The sequence below is a fragment of the Penicillium griseofulvum genome (genome assembly GCF_001561935.1).
Source record: "Penicillium griseofulvum strain PG3 chromosome Unknown contig_80, whole genome shotgun sequence".
In the NCBI taxonomy this organism is placed as follows: domain Eukaryota; kingdom Fungi; phylum Ascomycota; class Eurotiomycetes; order Eurotiales; family Aspergillaceae; genus Penicillium; species Penicillium griseofulvum.
In genome coordinates this window covers 5,334,583-5,349,463 of record NW_024467471.1, presented here as the reverse complement: position 1 = coordinate 5,349,463, position 14,881 = coordinate 5,334,583, and the positions used below count along the sequence as shown (strand labels likewise).

The 14,881-nt window shown below is 47.9% G+C and overlaps 6 protein-coding genes across 6 annotated transcripts; 1 reads left to right on the top strand and 5 right to left on the bottom strand.

Moving 5' to 3' along the window:
* Positions 1-331: 331 nt before the first annotated feature.
* Positions 332-4,954, top strand: PGRI_029050 (MFS transporter; the record flags this gene model as incomplete). The annotated part of the gene is made up of 10 exons (XM_040790618.1): positions 332-386; positions 438-589; positions 642-1,055; positions 1,112-1,241; positions 1,300-1,542; positions 1,595-1,642; positions 1,692-2,236; positions 2,735-2,753; positions 2,805-4,080; positions 4,126-4,954. 10 exons carry the CDS (start codon positions 332-334, stop codon positions 4,952-4,954), a joined length of 3,711 nt encoding a protein of 1,236 aa, XP_040647571.1.
* Positions 4,955-5,163: 209 nt separating this feature from the next.
* On the bottom strand, positions 5,164-5,765 carry PGRI_029040 (uncharacterized protein; the record flags this gene model as incomplete). Its single annotated transcript, XM_040790617.1, has 2 exons — positions 5,164-5,378; positions 5,435-5,765. 2 exons carry the CDS (start codon positions 5,763-5,765, stop codon positions 5,164-5,166), a joined length of 546 nt encoding a protein of 181 aa, XP_040647570.1.
* A 356-nt stretch (positions 5,766-6,121) lies between these two features.
* PGRI_029030 (Zn(II)2Cys6 transcription factor) lies at positions 6,122-8,089 on the bottom strand (the record flags this gene model as incomplete). Its single annotated transcript, XM_040790616.1, has 2 exons — positions 6,122-7,171; positions 7,238-8,089. The coding sequence occupies 2 exons, from the start codon at positions 8,087-8,089 to the stop codon at positions 6,122-6,124; spliced, it is 1,902 nt and encodes a 633-aa protein (XP_040647569.1).
* Positions 8,090-8,576: 487 nt separating this feature from the next.
* Positions 8,577-9,698, bottom strand: PGRI_029020 (uncharacterized protein; the record flags this gene model as incomplete). The annotated part of the gene is made up of 2 exons (XM_040790615.1): positions 8,577-9,110; positions 9,159-9,698. The coding sequence occupies 2 exons, from the start codon at positions 9,696-9,698 to the stop codon at positions 8,577-8,579; spliced, it is 1,074 nt and encodes a 357-aa protein (XP_040647568.1).
* An 863-nt stretch (positions 9,699-10,561) lies between these two features.
* PGRI_029010 (uncharacterized protein) lies at positions 10,562-10,960 on the bottom strand (the record flags this gene model as incomplete). Its single annotated transcript, XM_040790614.1, has 2 exons — positions 10,562-10,619; positions 10,677-10,960. 2 exons carry the CDS (start codon positions 10,958-10,960, stop codon positions 10,562-10,564), a joined length of 342 nt encoding a protein of 113 aa, XP_040647567.1.
* A 901-nt stretch (positions 10,961-11,861) lies between these two features.
* PGRI_029000 (putative nucleoside hydrolase) lies at positions 11,862-13,396 on the bottom strand (the record flags this gene model as incomplete). Its single annotated transcript, XM_040790613.1, has 6 exons — positions 11,862-12,491; positions 12,546-12,845; positions 12,900-12,934; positions 12,986-13,155; positions 13,207-13,310; positions 13,364-13,396. 6 exons carry the CDS (start codon positions 13,394-13,396, stop codon positions 11,862-11,864), a joined length of 1,272 nt encoding a protein of 423 aa, XP_040647566.1.
* Between the last annotated feature and the right edge of the window lie 1,485 nt (positions 13,397-14,881).

Below are 14,881 nucleotides of genomic sequence, written 5' to 3'. Positions count from 1 at the left end.
ACTCGGCACCGTGAGTGGATTGCCCTAACACCCGGCCCCGTACCGGCCCCGGTTTCCCGTGCAAAAATCTTGAAGTATAGGAGTCTCCCATTGGCTTGTTACCTACTCCAACGAAGAAGATAGAGGCATTATGCAAGACGAACAGGTTCTAGCCACAGTGAGTCAAGGAATCGACAAGATTTTCCTCTCTAGGCCGGCCGGTTGCAATGGGAACGGAAAACTTTTGTATAGCATATATAGTGCTTCAATCCTCATCTAGAGTTTTTAAGAATAAACACAATACTTCTAATCTTCCTTTTTGTTCTAGCTTACCCCACTCATTTGATGCAATATGGCGTCAGAAACAAAATCTTTAACGGCTCAGATCACAGCCATCCTTTCTTCAGGTGTGATCAACTTCCACTTGATATTCTCCGGTTTGCACTAACATATACTAGACAAGGATAGAAGTGCTGATAAGAGGTCCCTTGCTTCAACGGAGAATAATCAAAAGTCAAATGGTGATTACCAAATAGTTGAACGGTCTCAAGATGAACTACTTGTCGAGTTTCAGGAGAACTCACCGAGAAACCCACCAAACTGGGCCTTTGTACGCACATCTTTATCTCACGATATATCATCATCTACTAACAAACTAATAGAAGAAAAAGTTGTACAATGCTATTGTGTCACTATTTATTGTTCTTAATAGCGGCATATCAGCCGCACTTCCTAGCAATGCAGTCCCCACTATCCTGCAGGAGTTCCACCAGTCCGGGGGCCAGCAAAAGGTCTTACCAACCGCCGTTTTCCTTGTTGGCTATGTAGTTGGCCCTCTACTATTCAGTCCAATGAGTGAAATCATCGGACGGAAACCCGTTCTCGTCTGGTCCTTCTCTGTTTTCGTCCTCGCTACGCTTGGCTGTGCTCTAGCGCCAAACTGGGCATCTCTTCTCGTCTTTCGGACAATCTGTGGTCTAGCAGGGGCTGCGCCTCAGACCGTTGTTGGTGGTATTTATGCGGACTTGTTCTTTGATAGGCGAACTCGTGGTCGTGCGATGGCAATGTATATGTCGGTATGTGGCCAATTACCTCTGGTGGAATGTTTGGATAGTACTGATATATCTCTTAGGCTTGCAGTTTCGGTCCCATTCTAGGCCCGATCATATCTGGATGCTCGATCAAATATGGTTGGCGATGGACTTTTAGGATCGACGTGATCCTGACAGGTGTTACCTGGTTGGCTTTGCTTTTCACGTCTGGTATGCTTATCACTTTGCCTAACGGACTGTGTCATCAGCTAATCTTCGTTTAAAATAGAAACCTTCGGCCCGGCACTTCTGAAGCAACAAGCTGCCAAATTGAGAAAGGATACAGGATCTAATCGGTATTTCTCACGCGAGGAGCTTAACCTCGACTCGAGATTCACTCCAATGGAGATTATCACTCGCCCCGTCACGATGCTCTTCTTTGAGCCTATCATCACCTCAACATCTATCTATATCGCTATCGCATGGAGTCTGGTCTTCTTTTATTTCCAAGCTTATCCCATTATCTTTGGAGGTAACGAATGCTCCAGCTAATATCCCAATCTACAATACTAATATATTGACAGGTGTCTATGGTTTCACCGTCGAACAAACTTCCCTTACACTCATCCCAAGTACGTCCACCTTCTTTCATCACTTCCAACCATATCTAACCCATCACAGTTGGTGTCGGCGCCGCATCCTCCGGCTTTGTCGCCCTCTACTATGACATGATCTACGAAAAAGCCAAAAAGCTCAACAAAGCCTGGACCTCCGGCCCAGAAGTGCACCGACTCCCCCTATCCTGCATCGCTGGACCCTGTCTAACAATAAGCATGTTTTGGCTTGCCTGGTCAGCAAAATCAACCCTGCACTGGGCCGCACCCGCGATGTCAGGATTCATCTTCGGGTTCGGATTCCAAAGCATCTTCATTTCGCTTCTTACCTACGTCACCGACGCATACAAAATCTATTCCGCCAGTGCGCTTGCAGCTTCAGTTATTCTGCGCAGCATTTCTGGAGCGCTTTTCCCGCTTGCCGCTGAGCCGCTGTATGAGTCTTTCGGAGTTGCTTGGGCGACTTCCCTCATTGGGTTTATTAGTCTGGCTTGTGTTCCTATTCCGTTTGCTTTGATGCGATGGGGTCCTTGGATTCGGGAGAGAAGTCCATTCTGCCAGAGGTTGATTTTGGAGGAGAAACTCAGGGCTAGTGGAGCGAGTACACCGCAGGTATAGTTGCTTTTTTCATTGAAATCTCGGGCTGGTTTATCAGAAAATAATTTGGGACGAAATAATGACTTGATATCTAATTTATAATGAAGTTTATGATTTCTCAATTACTACTCCGTACTCTGTATATAGATTCTCCGTGGTATATATTACATGAATATATACTCTCCTTAATATTTCCCCCTTTTACTGAGAGATCGCATGATCTAAAGGGGCCAACCAATGAAACTACAATAAAGAAATGAAATACTCTAGAAGCCAAACCCCATTGAGATGTAGTATCAAACTAGTATGCAATGACTTGGGCGCTAAATTGAAACTTCACCAACCAGAACGTCCAGTTGCCTGGCGGCTTTTGAAATGATCTCGCCTCTCCACTTTCAAAATCTCAGTTGAATTTCTTGATCTTTTTGATCTTCTTGATCTTACATTTCATTTGCAATGTTGTATTCACATATTCTCTCTGAAGGCACTTCAGTGACTATCGCTCATTGCAAGGCACAAAACTTGCCCGTCGGTGCGTTGATACCCCACCAATTCTCCATCAGGAACTAACACGCCGATCAAGTCGATCGCATTCTTGAGCCTCAAACCATCGCACATTTTTTAGGATTTGTATTTGGCAAACAGCCCCTACCCAATGGTAATTTACCAGATATCGAACGCCTGTCCCAAGATGAAGCCTCCTTCATCGAAGACAAAAACTTTCCCCCGGGCACCGATGGCGAACCCATCATGGCCAGTGTCATGTCCCGAATTGGATCCATACAAGATGGCAATCGTCTCTGTCTGGTCGGAAAGAACATTCAATATCTCAAATCCCGTTTATGGGAGGGTATCATCCCCCTGAACGACCAAGTATGGAAGGAGAAAGGCCTCGACCGGCCAGAACATTTCGATTTCGCTTGTCAGCATCTATCAGCCGTGATCGCCGTATTTCAGTATTTGAATGAACCAACGGTGCGATTACACCTTCGCGACACCTTCAATTACATTTACGACCATTGGGCTGCTCTCGACACTTATCTCAACAAGCGCAGAGAGGAACAAAATAAAAAGCCTGTTAGTGTCGCGGCTCTCTGGACAATGTTCATGTCTGCGCAATTCGAGATGATGAGCGAGCGCGCCCATAGATGGGTTACAGTGCATGTCAATACACTGCGCGCTCCGTTGTTGCGAGCCCTTAGGGAGTACCAGCCAGTCGTGGAAGATCTGACTGGCGAACCAGATGCTATGCAATGGAAGATTAGTGATTCGCTGCATATGTTGACTGAAATCACCGCGAATGCGGATTTTACCATCATGATTCCCATGAACGGTTATAAGGGGCACTTTGCGGATCCCCCGCGGGCGGGTCCGGCGTCACTTCATGCAGCGAATTTGCTGACGAGAAGTAAAGCATACCATGAGCGTTTGAAGCTGCTTAGTCGAGAAGCGATCTCTCGTAATGCTAGTGTGTGGAGAGGTGTAATCCCTACGTCTGGACAGATGTATCATTCGACATGCTCCGGCCAGATTGAAGGCCAGAACAAATTGAGGAAAGAGGTGCGTGGTGCACCTATCGAGCCTGTGCCGCGCGAACCTTGGATTGCTGGCTGCGCTTTGGTAATGGAAAATGGACAGAAGGACGGAAAGGAGGGAAAATACGGGTTTGCTGTGTATCGGTTGACATATGGGCAAACGGAGTCTGAATGGGCTGAATTCGTTCGCAAAGTGGAAGCCCATGTCTCGGATTGGGGCAAAGGCCAAACAGGAAGCAGTGCTATCAAGGAGAATTTAAAGCTTCACTGGCTGGATGGGAAGGAATTTGGTATTTCAGAGGGCGATGTCGATGCAGCTAAGCAGTGGGTGTGCCCTTTCCCTCTTGCATTTCGAAGCTAACAAACCAGACACTTCAAAAACGAAATAAAAGACAGTGACCGCTGGTCAAATCTACAAGATGAAGCTTTCCTCGTCGTTGACTCCGCATCTTTCGCCTCATATACCACAGATTCCTACAGCCCCGCGACATCCAGGTTCATCCCCGGTGATTTCACCGGCTTCCTCCTCGCCATTGATCCAACCTTCGACCCGAAGGAGGGTATTGAACGACCTGACGAGTCACCAGGCTACTACGGTCAGATGCGAATTCTCGGAAGCCTTGTGTGGAGCGATCTCTATTCCCTACTTTCAGCACAGACATTCCTGCTGGAAGACTACTGGCCATTAGCAAGCGAGCACCCGAACATGGTATATGTCGGCCCAACAATCCCATGGCAACGATTCATCTGGCAGAATCACAATGAGACGCGTTGGATCCTCATTCGAGCGGTGATAGACTTTTTAAAGCTCAACCCGAAACTGCCAGCAATGCCACCTCCATCCCAAGCCCAAGATACGTCTTCAGTGACATCACCGCCGGCAGCTATATCTACAGACACACCGGAAACACCGTCTGTGCCCTCATCGACACCCGAACAACGGGATCCCCTCAACGCCGCACTCCGCGAATACATGCTCACGGAGTTTCAGCGCTACTTGCGTCATCAGGGTCAGCCGCGGTCGGCAGCTATGGTCACTGAATTAATCCGTCTTCAGCCAGGCGAGGAGCCTGATGGAGCGCGGCTGCGGCAGTTGGTGGACGATGAGAATGAGAGACAGGAGCAGCGGAGGCGAGATGGTTTGGGTGAAGATGACGAGGCTTCGACGGAGTATAACCCGGAATGCCCGTTGCAATAATCAGGGCTGGGTCTATTTAATTTTGGATATTTCTTCTAGGACGAAATCAATTGGGTCGCTGGCATAGATACAGAGACCGCTCGTGCCATATTGAATGAAATTATTTCCTGATTTGGAACATCAGCAGTGCTCGAATCATATCTCGGGCACAGAGAAAGATGCTAAATCAAACCCCCAACCCCGAACTCCAGTGACAAATTCCATTAACTTCATTGGAACTCACCGCAGATATCTCGCTTGCGAGGACGATCTTCCGGGTCGACAGCCTTGTGCCAACCAACCTGACACATATCCTCAGTCAAGTCCCTTCCACAGCAAGGATGGTAGAATCCATCAGGCCAAATCTCGCGATATTCCAGATTATCAACATCAAGTCCAGCGAAGATCTCCTCTTTGAAAAACTCCTCGTCGATAATATCGGGTTCTTCCCATAGATTAGTTATGTTCTAGCAATGTATTGACCTTGGGGGATATACGTACCAACATGATATTTGCAACTTGTCGCCGAGTTTTTAGTGACTTCGAACTCTCCCATGCAGTAGAGGCAAGTTTCGAAACGTGGTGTCATGGCCACAGGTGTCGAGATAGACTCTTCTTTGACCGGTGGGGTGTCAGTGACAGGAGTAGTAGATGTGGGGACAACTGGTACATTGTCTTTCACTGCTAGTAGCCATTTTGAGGCAATTTTGCGACCCTCGGGGCTATGCTTGACGATGTCTTGGAGGATACCCTGCAGGCGGTGGGCCGGTTGGCTGCGGATTACTTGTAGGAGGAGCGGTAGATTATCTGGTTGCTCGTAAGGTGAAGACATGTTGGCGGTGGTTCAATGATGTGTAAGGCTTAAGTCATGTAGGGGAAGAAAGAAGGTGAAGTACCGGTTTGGGTGTTTGTATTAGCTGAGATGAATCGCGTCGCATCCTGTCGTTATAGAACAAAGCAGAAGGAGCCGTGGAGGGGGCGGCAAACGCCATCCCATTATGGAAATTGTCATGTCTTTTCTTTGAGAAAATACCGCTTTTGAGTAGGACAAAAAGCTCAAAAGAAGGCATATATTCAGGGCATAAACATGTCTATGTGGTTCGTCGCAATCTATTATCTCCACCAGCTTTAATATGTACACACATTACTATTGACCCATACTAAGATGCCAGTATATCCAACACATCCTCAACCCAAGAGAGAAAGACTCTGGGCCAGGTTGTTCCAATCCGAAAAGTCAACAAAATTTGGATCCCAACTATCAATATCAAAGCCTGCCTCAAGTTGAGAGTTCCCAATCCGGAGCCCATCACCATATATAAGGCGACTTTCGTGTACAATTTGCTGACCCTGCTCAACAGAATCAAGCGCCTGACGAATCCGCCGCGCCTTATCCCGCAACTGCACAATCATCGGCCACTTAGGTCCCGGGTCCGGCCAAGAGGGATTATTAATGATATCAAACTGCATATCGATAATGCGCCAGGCTCGTTCAACATGTGGGCCGGTGGGATATGCACACAAACTCCAGAGAATGAATGTGAGGAGATGATACTGCGTGAAAGTCATCATGAGCCAGCGGAACCCGTGGAGTAACTCATTGGTGAGCATCTCGAATTGCATTTCCATTCCAATACAAGCTTGTGCCAGTGTATTTTGAACAAGGTTGTGGTCGAGTGAGGATGCCGCCGGTCCTTGTGACTGTAGCTGTTTCTGTCGAATGCATACTTCGGTCTTTGTGAGCAGAATCCATCCCAGGAGGAATCCGAAGCGTTGGATCGGAATATCTGGGTCGCTGTGGCGCAGGTATTTCTCCTCTATTGCGCCTTTGAATTCGGCGATGAGTCGGTCTGGGTCAGATGCTCCCACTAAACTTCGAAGTAAAGCTGGCCGTCCCCTATTAATTTCTATTGGGATTAGAGAGAAGGTCATCTCGGTCCATTGGTTCTGTGATACGGCTGAAGCGATCTTCGTCTCTGATATGCTTTGGTCGTCGATATTCAGTGGGACGTCTGTGTCGCCGTGGTCGTTGTCCGGAACGCTGAGCCCATGGTCTTCTGCCACTCGGATATCGGCCGATTGGATATGCCACCAGGTTCGTCGGCGTAGCTCGCATTCTAACTGTGGCAGTTTGAGGTATTTTCCGTCGCGCTGGAGGCCAATTGATTGCGCGGCTCGGATAGTTACGCCATGTAATGTCCAGCCAGATCGGCCGCTATTGCTAAATCGAAAGCATGACTAAAGAGCAACGGTCAGTGATACCAAGCAGAGGCACTAAAGGCACTTAAAGAAACATTCTCTCACCTGATATATAACCATCGCTTGCAAGGAAGTAAGGGTCGGAGCATCCAAAAAGTCGGAGTGATATAAAGACAATTCCAAGCCTTGCTGAAACCGTCGCAAATCGGCAAACAAGACTTCATTCTGAGTATCCTCCGAAAGCAAGGTTGTTGTAGCGGCAAAGCAAATCGCACAGAGCAAAGCACGTACATCAGCACCCACACTCTCAGGTCGATTAATAGCAGCAAAGATGCGTGATTGCGCCGTTGGAACATGAATGACCTTTATCAAGGGATCTACACGATTGATAAATGCCTCCCAGAGCGAAACTGCCTGCCAACGACTCGGAAATAGCTTTCGGGCGTCAATCTCGCCCAAGAGCGGGTTCGAGAAGAGGCCATCTGCCCTTAATACAGGTGGTCGACGCGGACTCCTTGCATCAACAGGTGACCCAATTGCGGACTGCAGCTCTTTCTCTTTCTCCAGAACCTGTGAGAGAAGAGGCTCGTTGATATACCGACCGTCTTTGCCGAGAAACCCCTGGTCTGCTGCAGCTGAATTGCTTGATGGTGACTTATAGTCGGATCGGTCATTCGGGGCTGGTGAGCTTGTACTCGGGCCTTGGGTTTGATTGTCCAGGCTATTCGGCCGTTCGTTTATTATCGTCGCGATGGACTGTTCAAGCTTCTCCAACTGTAATGCAATATTCGTTGTGCTTTTCTTCGGCGGTTGGCGCTTGACTCGGCCTGGACCTGGATACTGGCAGGTCATGTTCTTTCGCATGCAGTTACCGCATGGTGCGCCCTTGTCGCACTTGATCTTGTGCGCGTGGCAGCGTATACATGATCGCTCTACGTTGTACCGGCGTTGGTACATGGTCCTGTCTGCGACTACACAGAGAATGTATTCATAAGGGGGAATTTCTTTATCAGATCCTTCTGCAATAGTCTCGAGGGGTTTCGGCACTCGGCCGTTCGCGAATTGCCGATCCGATATTGTGGGGGCGAAACCTTATTTGCCACCAACTGGTCAGCCAACTGGCAATGCTCAGCACAGTTTCTAAATGAAACGATTATAATGCCATTAATTCTGAATGTCCTTCAGTGTTTATGTTAATCAATTGTATTCAACTTATTATCCACATATTTTCCTCCAAATTGAAGCCAACACCCGCCTTCATCGGTTGGCCAGCAACAAGATACATGCACCAATACATGCAGATACTAATCCACCGAAATCCTGAAAACAGATGCTAAATTTAAACAACGCTAATATAACTGCCTCTGAACTATTCCCAGAAACACCAAAACCCCGAATTTCCCAATTACCCAGTGAAAACAGATACAAAAAGCAGGCCGTGAGACTATGAAATCAAAAGATCACGGACACTCATGCCCTTCCTCCTTTGAGATTCAGGAGGCACAGCTGAATTCTCTTCCAAAGACGTCGACAACGCCGTACTCCCAAGGAACTTCTCACTGATCGAATCAGCAGTCCCTCTCCGATCTTGAGTCAACATAAGCAATGCAGCCGAAGCCTCATGATCAACTCCCTGGAATTCCTGCATCTTTTCACTGGACGCCCATATCGGCCCCAGTGCGGGACTAGGAAGAACAGATGAAGCATCCTGTGGGATCTGTGCCGAGGGGACTTGGGTGCGCGGGGAGAAAGACGGGGATGTATCAGGGAATTCAGTGGGGGCAGTTTGTAACTCCGGTGAAGCAGAGGTGGAGTATGATGAATAAGTAGAAGAACTGTCTCTTCGCAAGGGCTCGCCTGTTTCTGTGATGAACTCGGCGGATGTGGGCGAGGGCGGTGCAGCAGGTGTGTGTGTTGATCCTCCAGTCTTCATGTCGCGGATGCATTTCTCTAGGTAATTGACGTAGTCAATGCTTGCCTGGGATAATTAGTATATTGTAAATTCCTAGAAGAAATGTGGCTGTACCTGAAGAATTGCGAGTTTATGCATTTCCTGTCCAGTGCATGCTGGGATCATATCTTTCAATGTCCCGAACTCCTCGTTCATTTTGGACCGTCGTCGACGCTCAATTAAACTGTGTGCTGTCTTGCGGGCGATCTTTCGTCCTGCAGCGCTAGTTGCACTGGGTTGTTTTCTCTTGGAGGTTGATGTGGTGTTGGATGCGTCTTCTGAAGTCTGTGAAGCTTTGCCATTTTCCCTTGTCTTTTGGGATTTTGCGGGCGATTTCGGTTTCATTTGGATGATCTTGCGAGTTCTAGTTGGTGGCGGAGGCAAATCAAAATCCTCAAGTGGGCGTTTGATCGATGCACCTGACCGTCCGGTATTACCCGTACGACCAGGGAGCTCTGGAGAGGTCGGTGATGGTGGGACATATGAAGGATCTGATCGAGAGGACCTCCGACTGGCAGTGCTCAATGCAGCGGGGGGTAATGTGAAGGAATCCCCCTCGGGTTTATCTTTGATGGTGAAGCCGCCCGACATAGCTGGAGTTGGAAGTCGTGACATTGTAAAAATGAGGAAGTTGTAGTTGCAATCTGCTACAGCAAGGGGTCCTGACTATATAACCGTGAACGTCGGCCAGGTTATAGTGTCGCGTGCTTGTGCCCACGAGTCATAATAGGCAAATTTGATTGGTCGGGCGGAGACTCGTGCCTCAAGGAACAACGGGCATTTGCTGGACTAAAGAGTGGGGCCAGTAGAGCTTATTGGTAGGTACTCGGTACTTACCCTATAGTTTAGAAAATGGGGGAAAGGGGTCATTCTAAGTTGTACTTGGTACTTATTCCAACAATTGCAACAATTGAGGTAGCCCAGCACGTGCATCGATTGGACAATCTCCTACACTCTTTTTGCTTTTTTTACTTGGCATTTTTATTCCTATTGGCTAGGAAACTGTGTGTTTTGTCTCAACCCACGGTTAATTTCTGATAGTTAATCTTGGAAGGTTCCTTGACCTCCTCTTGATCAACTGGCACGTGCTTTCTCTCTGACCCCGGGGCCCCCCGGGGATTCTCTTTGTTACAGTAAAATTATGCCCAGCTGGACTAGCAAGGTGGTTTGTTTCAGCTCAGGTAGATCCTTAGGAAAATCATTCAATTAACTGGAAGCTGCAACAGCTCTCCCGTTCTTTCCCGTACAAGCACCTCATTATTAAACTGCAATAACCAATTATTGCTCTATGGCTGAAAAGGGCTAATCCATCATCCTTCCCGCTGTTACTACGGTGAAGCTTATTCGTACTTTGCAAGACCTGACGAAAAACCGCAAAACTTCAATTCACTTTTTTTAAAAAAATCCAAATTCTTCATTCGTATCACATAGTCCATAACATTCAGTCTCTTTTATCCATATCCCCTATCCAATTATTTTTACTTGCGGAAATGCCCAGGCTTGCACCTCTCCGTGCATTGCAAGTAAACGGACCAGCTAAAATCAGCATGTTAGCTAAATCCAGAAAAAGAATATTCCCAAAGCAAAACTTACCAAAACTTATCATCCTCCGGTACAGCAAGCGAGCAAGTCTGAGACTGCAAAGAGCACAACTCATGGCAGCGGTTGACACTAACACGACCACCATGAGCCGTCCCCGTCGACAAGGGAGCTTTACCCCGTGTACCCGTTGTAGTGGCATTGTGAGCGGTAGTTTCATTTCCAGGGACACGAACAGAGATGCGGGCACCGTGATACGCCCCAGAGAGACGGGGCATTGCAACAGCGGTGCTGCTCAGAGCAGCAATGCAAACAGTGAATAGGGTTGTGAGCTGCATGGTGGGAAAGTGTGGGGATAGAGAATAATAAGCTCAAAAAGGTGGATCTGGGGATTGATCTTATACAGAGATTCAAGGTGAGATCAGTTGCTACTGGTATGGGTCTTATCCCTGGACCGGCCGGTCTTATATAGAAACGGTTTGACGGCTTCCCTAATTTGGGGGCTGGTTGTCAGTTCCCAGGCCGCCCGCGAAGATCCTCCTGGATTGTACAGTGTTGCATATTCGCGTGTTTTATAGGACTTTAGGAGTAAGTGCCATGGTCGATCTCGAGGTACGACATTCCACATTCCTGGATAGGAGTTTCGAGACACCCGCCTCGTCTCACGATTTGATGGTTGCCTTCACTTGTTGGATATAGTTAGATCTTCTGATTATTAGCTACTTGGCTGTTGTTGATTGCATGTGTCGTCTGTTGCAGTTCTTTGCGCTGGTGGCGTACAAAGGGTATGTTCTGCGAGCCTTGGTGAAGCTCACATATTCTATACATTCCAGCGGGAGACGATCTCCAGGTACCACCCAATCATACTCCGGAGTACGAAATGATAAAGAAGTTTGACGTCACACTTGTACGTATGGCTTTCTTTGGCTTGTTATGGCTTTTTCATGGCTTGCTATGGCTTACTTTGACAGGAGCACAGGCCAAGTTTCACAGATGGCATTGCTGAGATACTTTGGCTTATTGTACCTCCTTCTATTTAACCTCTGGTTCTCTGGTATTCGCGTATCCAAAAATGCTAGTAGGCCGCTCACAATAAAACTTCTTAAGGTTGCCACTTTTAGATTGGCTAGAGTATATTCTCAGACTTAAAAAAAGGAAAAGCTTATTTCAGTCTCTATAGAAACCAATAGCTATGTGCGTCTATACCCAACAGATTTGTTCCCTTCTATCAAACTAAGTTTACTTGAAAAGCCTGTCAATGATGACCTTGCCAAAGTTCTCCTCCACAGGCGACTCATCCATTCGCCAGATGCGATTTCCAGCACGGCCACTTAGCCAGAGACCATGGTCACTTGGGCTCTCCTCCTCACCTTCGATGCGGTGGCGGCTGCGGCGGTCAATAACGCACATGCCGCGAGTCCACTGACCCAGGGTGTCAATTCGAATATCCTCGGGTGAGTTCTTCGAGTAAGCCCACTTCGGGTCTTCCGATGTCAAAGCATACCAGACGCACACAGGGTCGTGCAGACTCAGCTTGGCATCATCGCCAACATGTCCTGGGTGCAGTCTCTCCAAGGTCTTGAATGTGTGTCCCATGAAGGCATTGACCCACTCAGCGAGTGGGGAGCCGGCAGCCAGAAGAGGTGTGATGGCCTCCCGGAACTCGCCGCGTGATAGATTGTGGCGGAGGGTGATGTCCAGCGGGAAAAGACGCAGAGTCAGTTGCCGGCTGAGACTTCGGGGGTACGGTGGGAGCCTATCGCTCTTTGTGGGTGGGATTGTCGTGTGTGGGTTGGGCGAGGTGAGTGCGAAAACACGTGCGGCTGCCACTGCGTCTGCGTAGGCGTTGAACTCGCCCATTGGTGTCACCTATTAAAAATATCAGTCTCGGTATTTCTCCAGTCTGAAAAAGGCCTAGCTCACATTTCCGGGCTCGTTAACAGCACCGCCCATGACTACTACCTCTTTCACGCGGAGGAACGTCTCTGGGTCTTCTGCTGCAGCCAAAGCCAGATTAGTGAGTGGGCCAACTGCTACCAGAGTCACTGAATCCGGCTCATTATCACGGAGTGCGCGGAGAATCTCCTTGTGTGCTGGAAGCTTCGATGGGGTGAATGCGTGGTCATCGGGGCCTGAGCAGTCCTCAGCAGGCTTGATTCCCTCGCCGTTCAGCTCTTTAGCGAAGAGGTGTACCCATGCCTTATTGGCGGTGAGATGTGGGTGCTATTCAAAAGTTAGTATGGCATACTTTTTTATAGGCCACATATCTTCACATACCGTTGCGTGAATGCCACCAAGTCCGTCCGTTCCATCTGCGGGGATATCAGTACAAGGTGTCTATGGTATGGTAGAGCGATACATACGGAAGTAGTCCGCGAGCATTTTCTGGCTTTCGAGTGGTTCCTCTGCACCAACAGCCAATATAGGACGGAAAGCTCTCAAGCTACCGAAGCCTTCGTGGCGGCCATTCTCGCGGCGCCACTGCATCTCCCGCTCGAGGATGTGGAACATTGACACTGCATTGCGGAGGCAGCTACATATCAGGTCAGACAGTGTAACCTTTCTAAGTAAAACAATCACTTACCTATCTATCTCGATATTACCGAATGTCAATGAGATGAGAAGAATCTCTACCTCCTCCGGGGTGGCGGACAGAGCCAGCAAAAGGGCGAGGATATCGTCGATGCCCTGTGCTATGGGTCAGTTCTAGAGCTATTTCAAAGGAGTTTGATGGAGCATACCGGATCAGTGTCTATGATAATCTTCTTTCCCATGGTGAATGTTGACCTTCAAATATTGGAAGATGACAGAAGTGGGAAGCTTATCAACGTTATCGGCTGCGGGGATTTCGTCTGACTATAAACCCCTCGTGGGCAAATATTGAATACTTTTAAGTGGTTGTATTAGAGGCACCACAATTATTAAAATAATATCTACAGCGTAGTCGGATTCTAGGAGATGGCTTTATAGTATATATCTAGAATGAAAAAATATATATCTTAGTCCGGGCTTGGGCAGGCATTCCCGGTGACCGACGGCGCCCCGGGCTGCTAACCCAAGAATCTCCCGGGGCCGGCCGCTATCAACCCGAGCCTCACTGTGCCCCACCAGATGGCTGATTTCACGCCTAAGCTAGCGGGTGAATATCTATGTGGTAACAAGATAGTGCCTATTCGCCAATATTTGTCGCGTAGAGAGTGATCAGGTACTTGAAACTGTTACAGGAACGTCCACGCTTATTGAGCCAGTTATCCATGATTAATATCACAGGATAGGTGGGATCGCCAAGCCGGAGTAAGAGCTGCATATGACCCTCGAAATCTTCGCCCCCGAACATGTGAAAAGCAACACGGGTACCCGCAGCTTCTAGCGCCACGGAAAGCTATACAGCCTGGTGGGCATCACCTTGTCTATTGACCTAGAGGAGTAGAAAAGCGCCTACATTCGGCGCGCGGGCGTGGTAAGTCGCGATATTTACTGTAGGCCCTATGTTCTGATGCATGGTCACCATGACTATAATTGTGACTTAAGCTTTGCAGTAGTTTTGAAAGGCACAGCGAGATACTTGGGGGAATTAAAAAGATTTTCGCTTTTCTAGGGTAGTTAAGATAACCTTGAACGTTTTGAACTATATAATAAAGATTTGTTGGCGCGGATGATCCCGAAGTATATATAGGAGTTCGTCGCTCGAATATGCCCCTCAATCACATGCACTTCATGGGTTTTTATATCTAACACTATAGTGGACATGTTAGATTTCGTCAGATGATATTCCTATAAGAAGTAGTAAAGCCTATATAATTGAAATCTTGCAATCGAAACCAATAGAGGAGCTATTAGCATCAGTCACAATTGCTTCGTCAGTCTCAATAGTCATCCGGTCAATAAGACCTTTCACATAGCGTGAGCAGAGCTGGAAAAATATACAGGGGAAAGCAAATGAGAATAAAGAAGAATACAACCTTCGGAAGGAGTACGGTTTAGCTAATAGGGCGCAAAACAGTAAGAAACTAGTGTTATATGTCAAAGATCCGCTTTCAGGAGTGCATGACCGGTGAACCAATCCCAAGCCCTCTGAAGGTATTGCATACTGCAGGTCTTAGGGACTGGCCAAGACTCGCTATACTTCACACGCATCATTTGCATGACTCGGGCTACTGGAGATTATGACAACATAACTCATTTCCTCGTGGGTGGATTTGAGAGTCTGTAAGGGGGTAATAAGAACCTTGGAAGAGAGATCCCCTGCCGGATCGGCA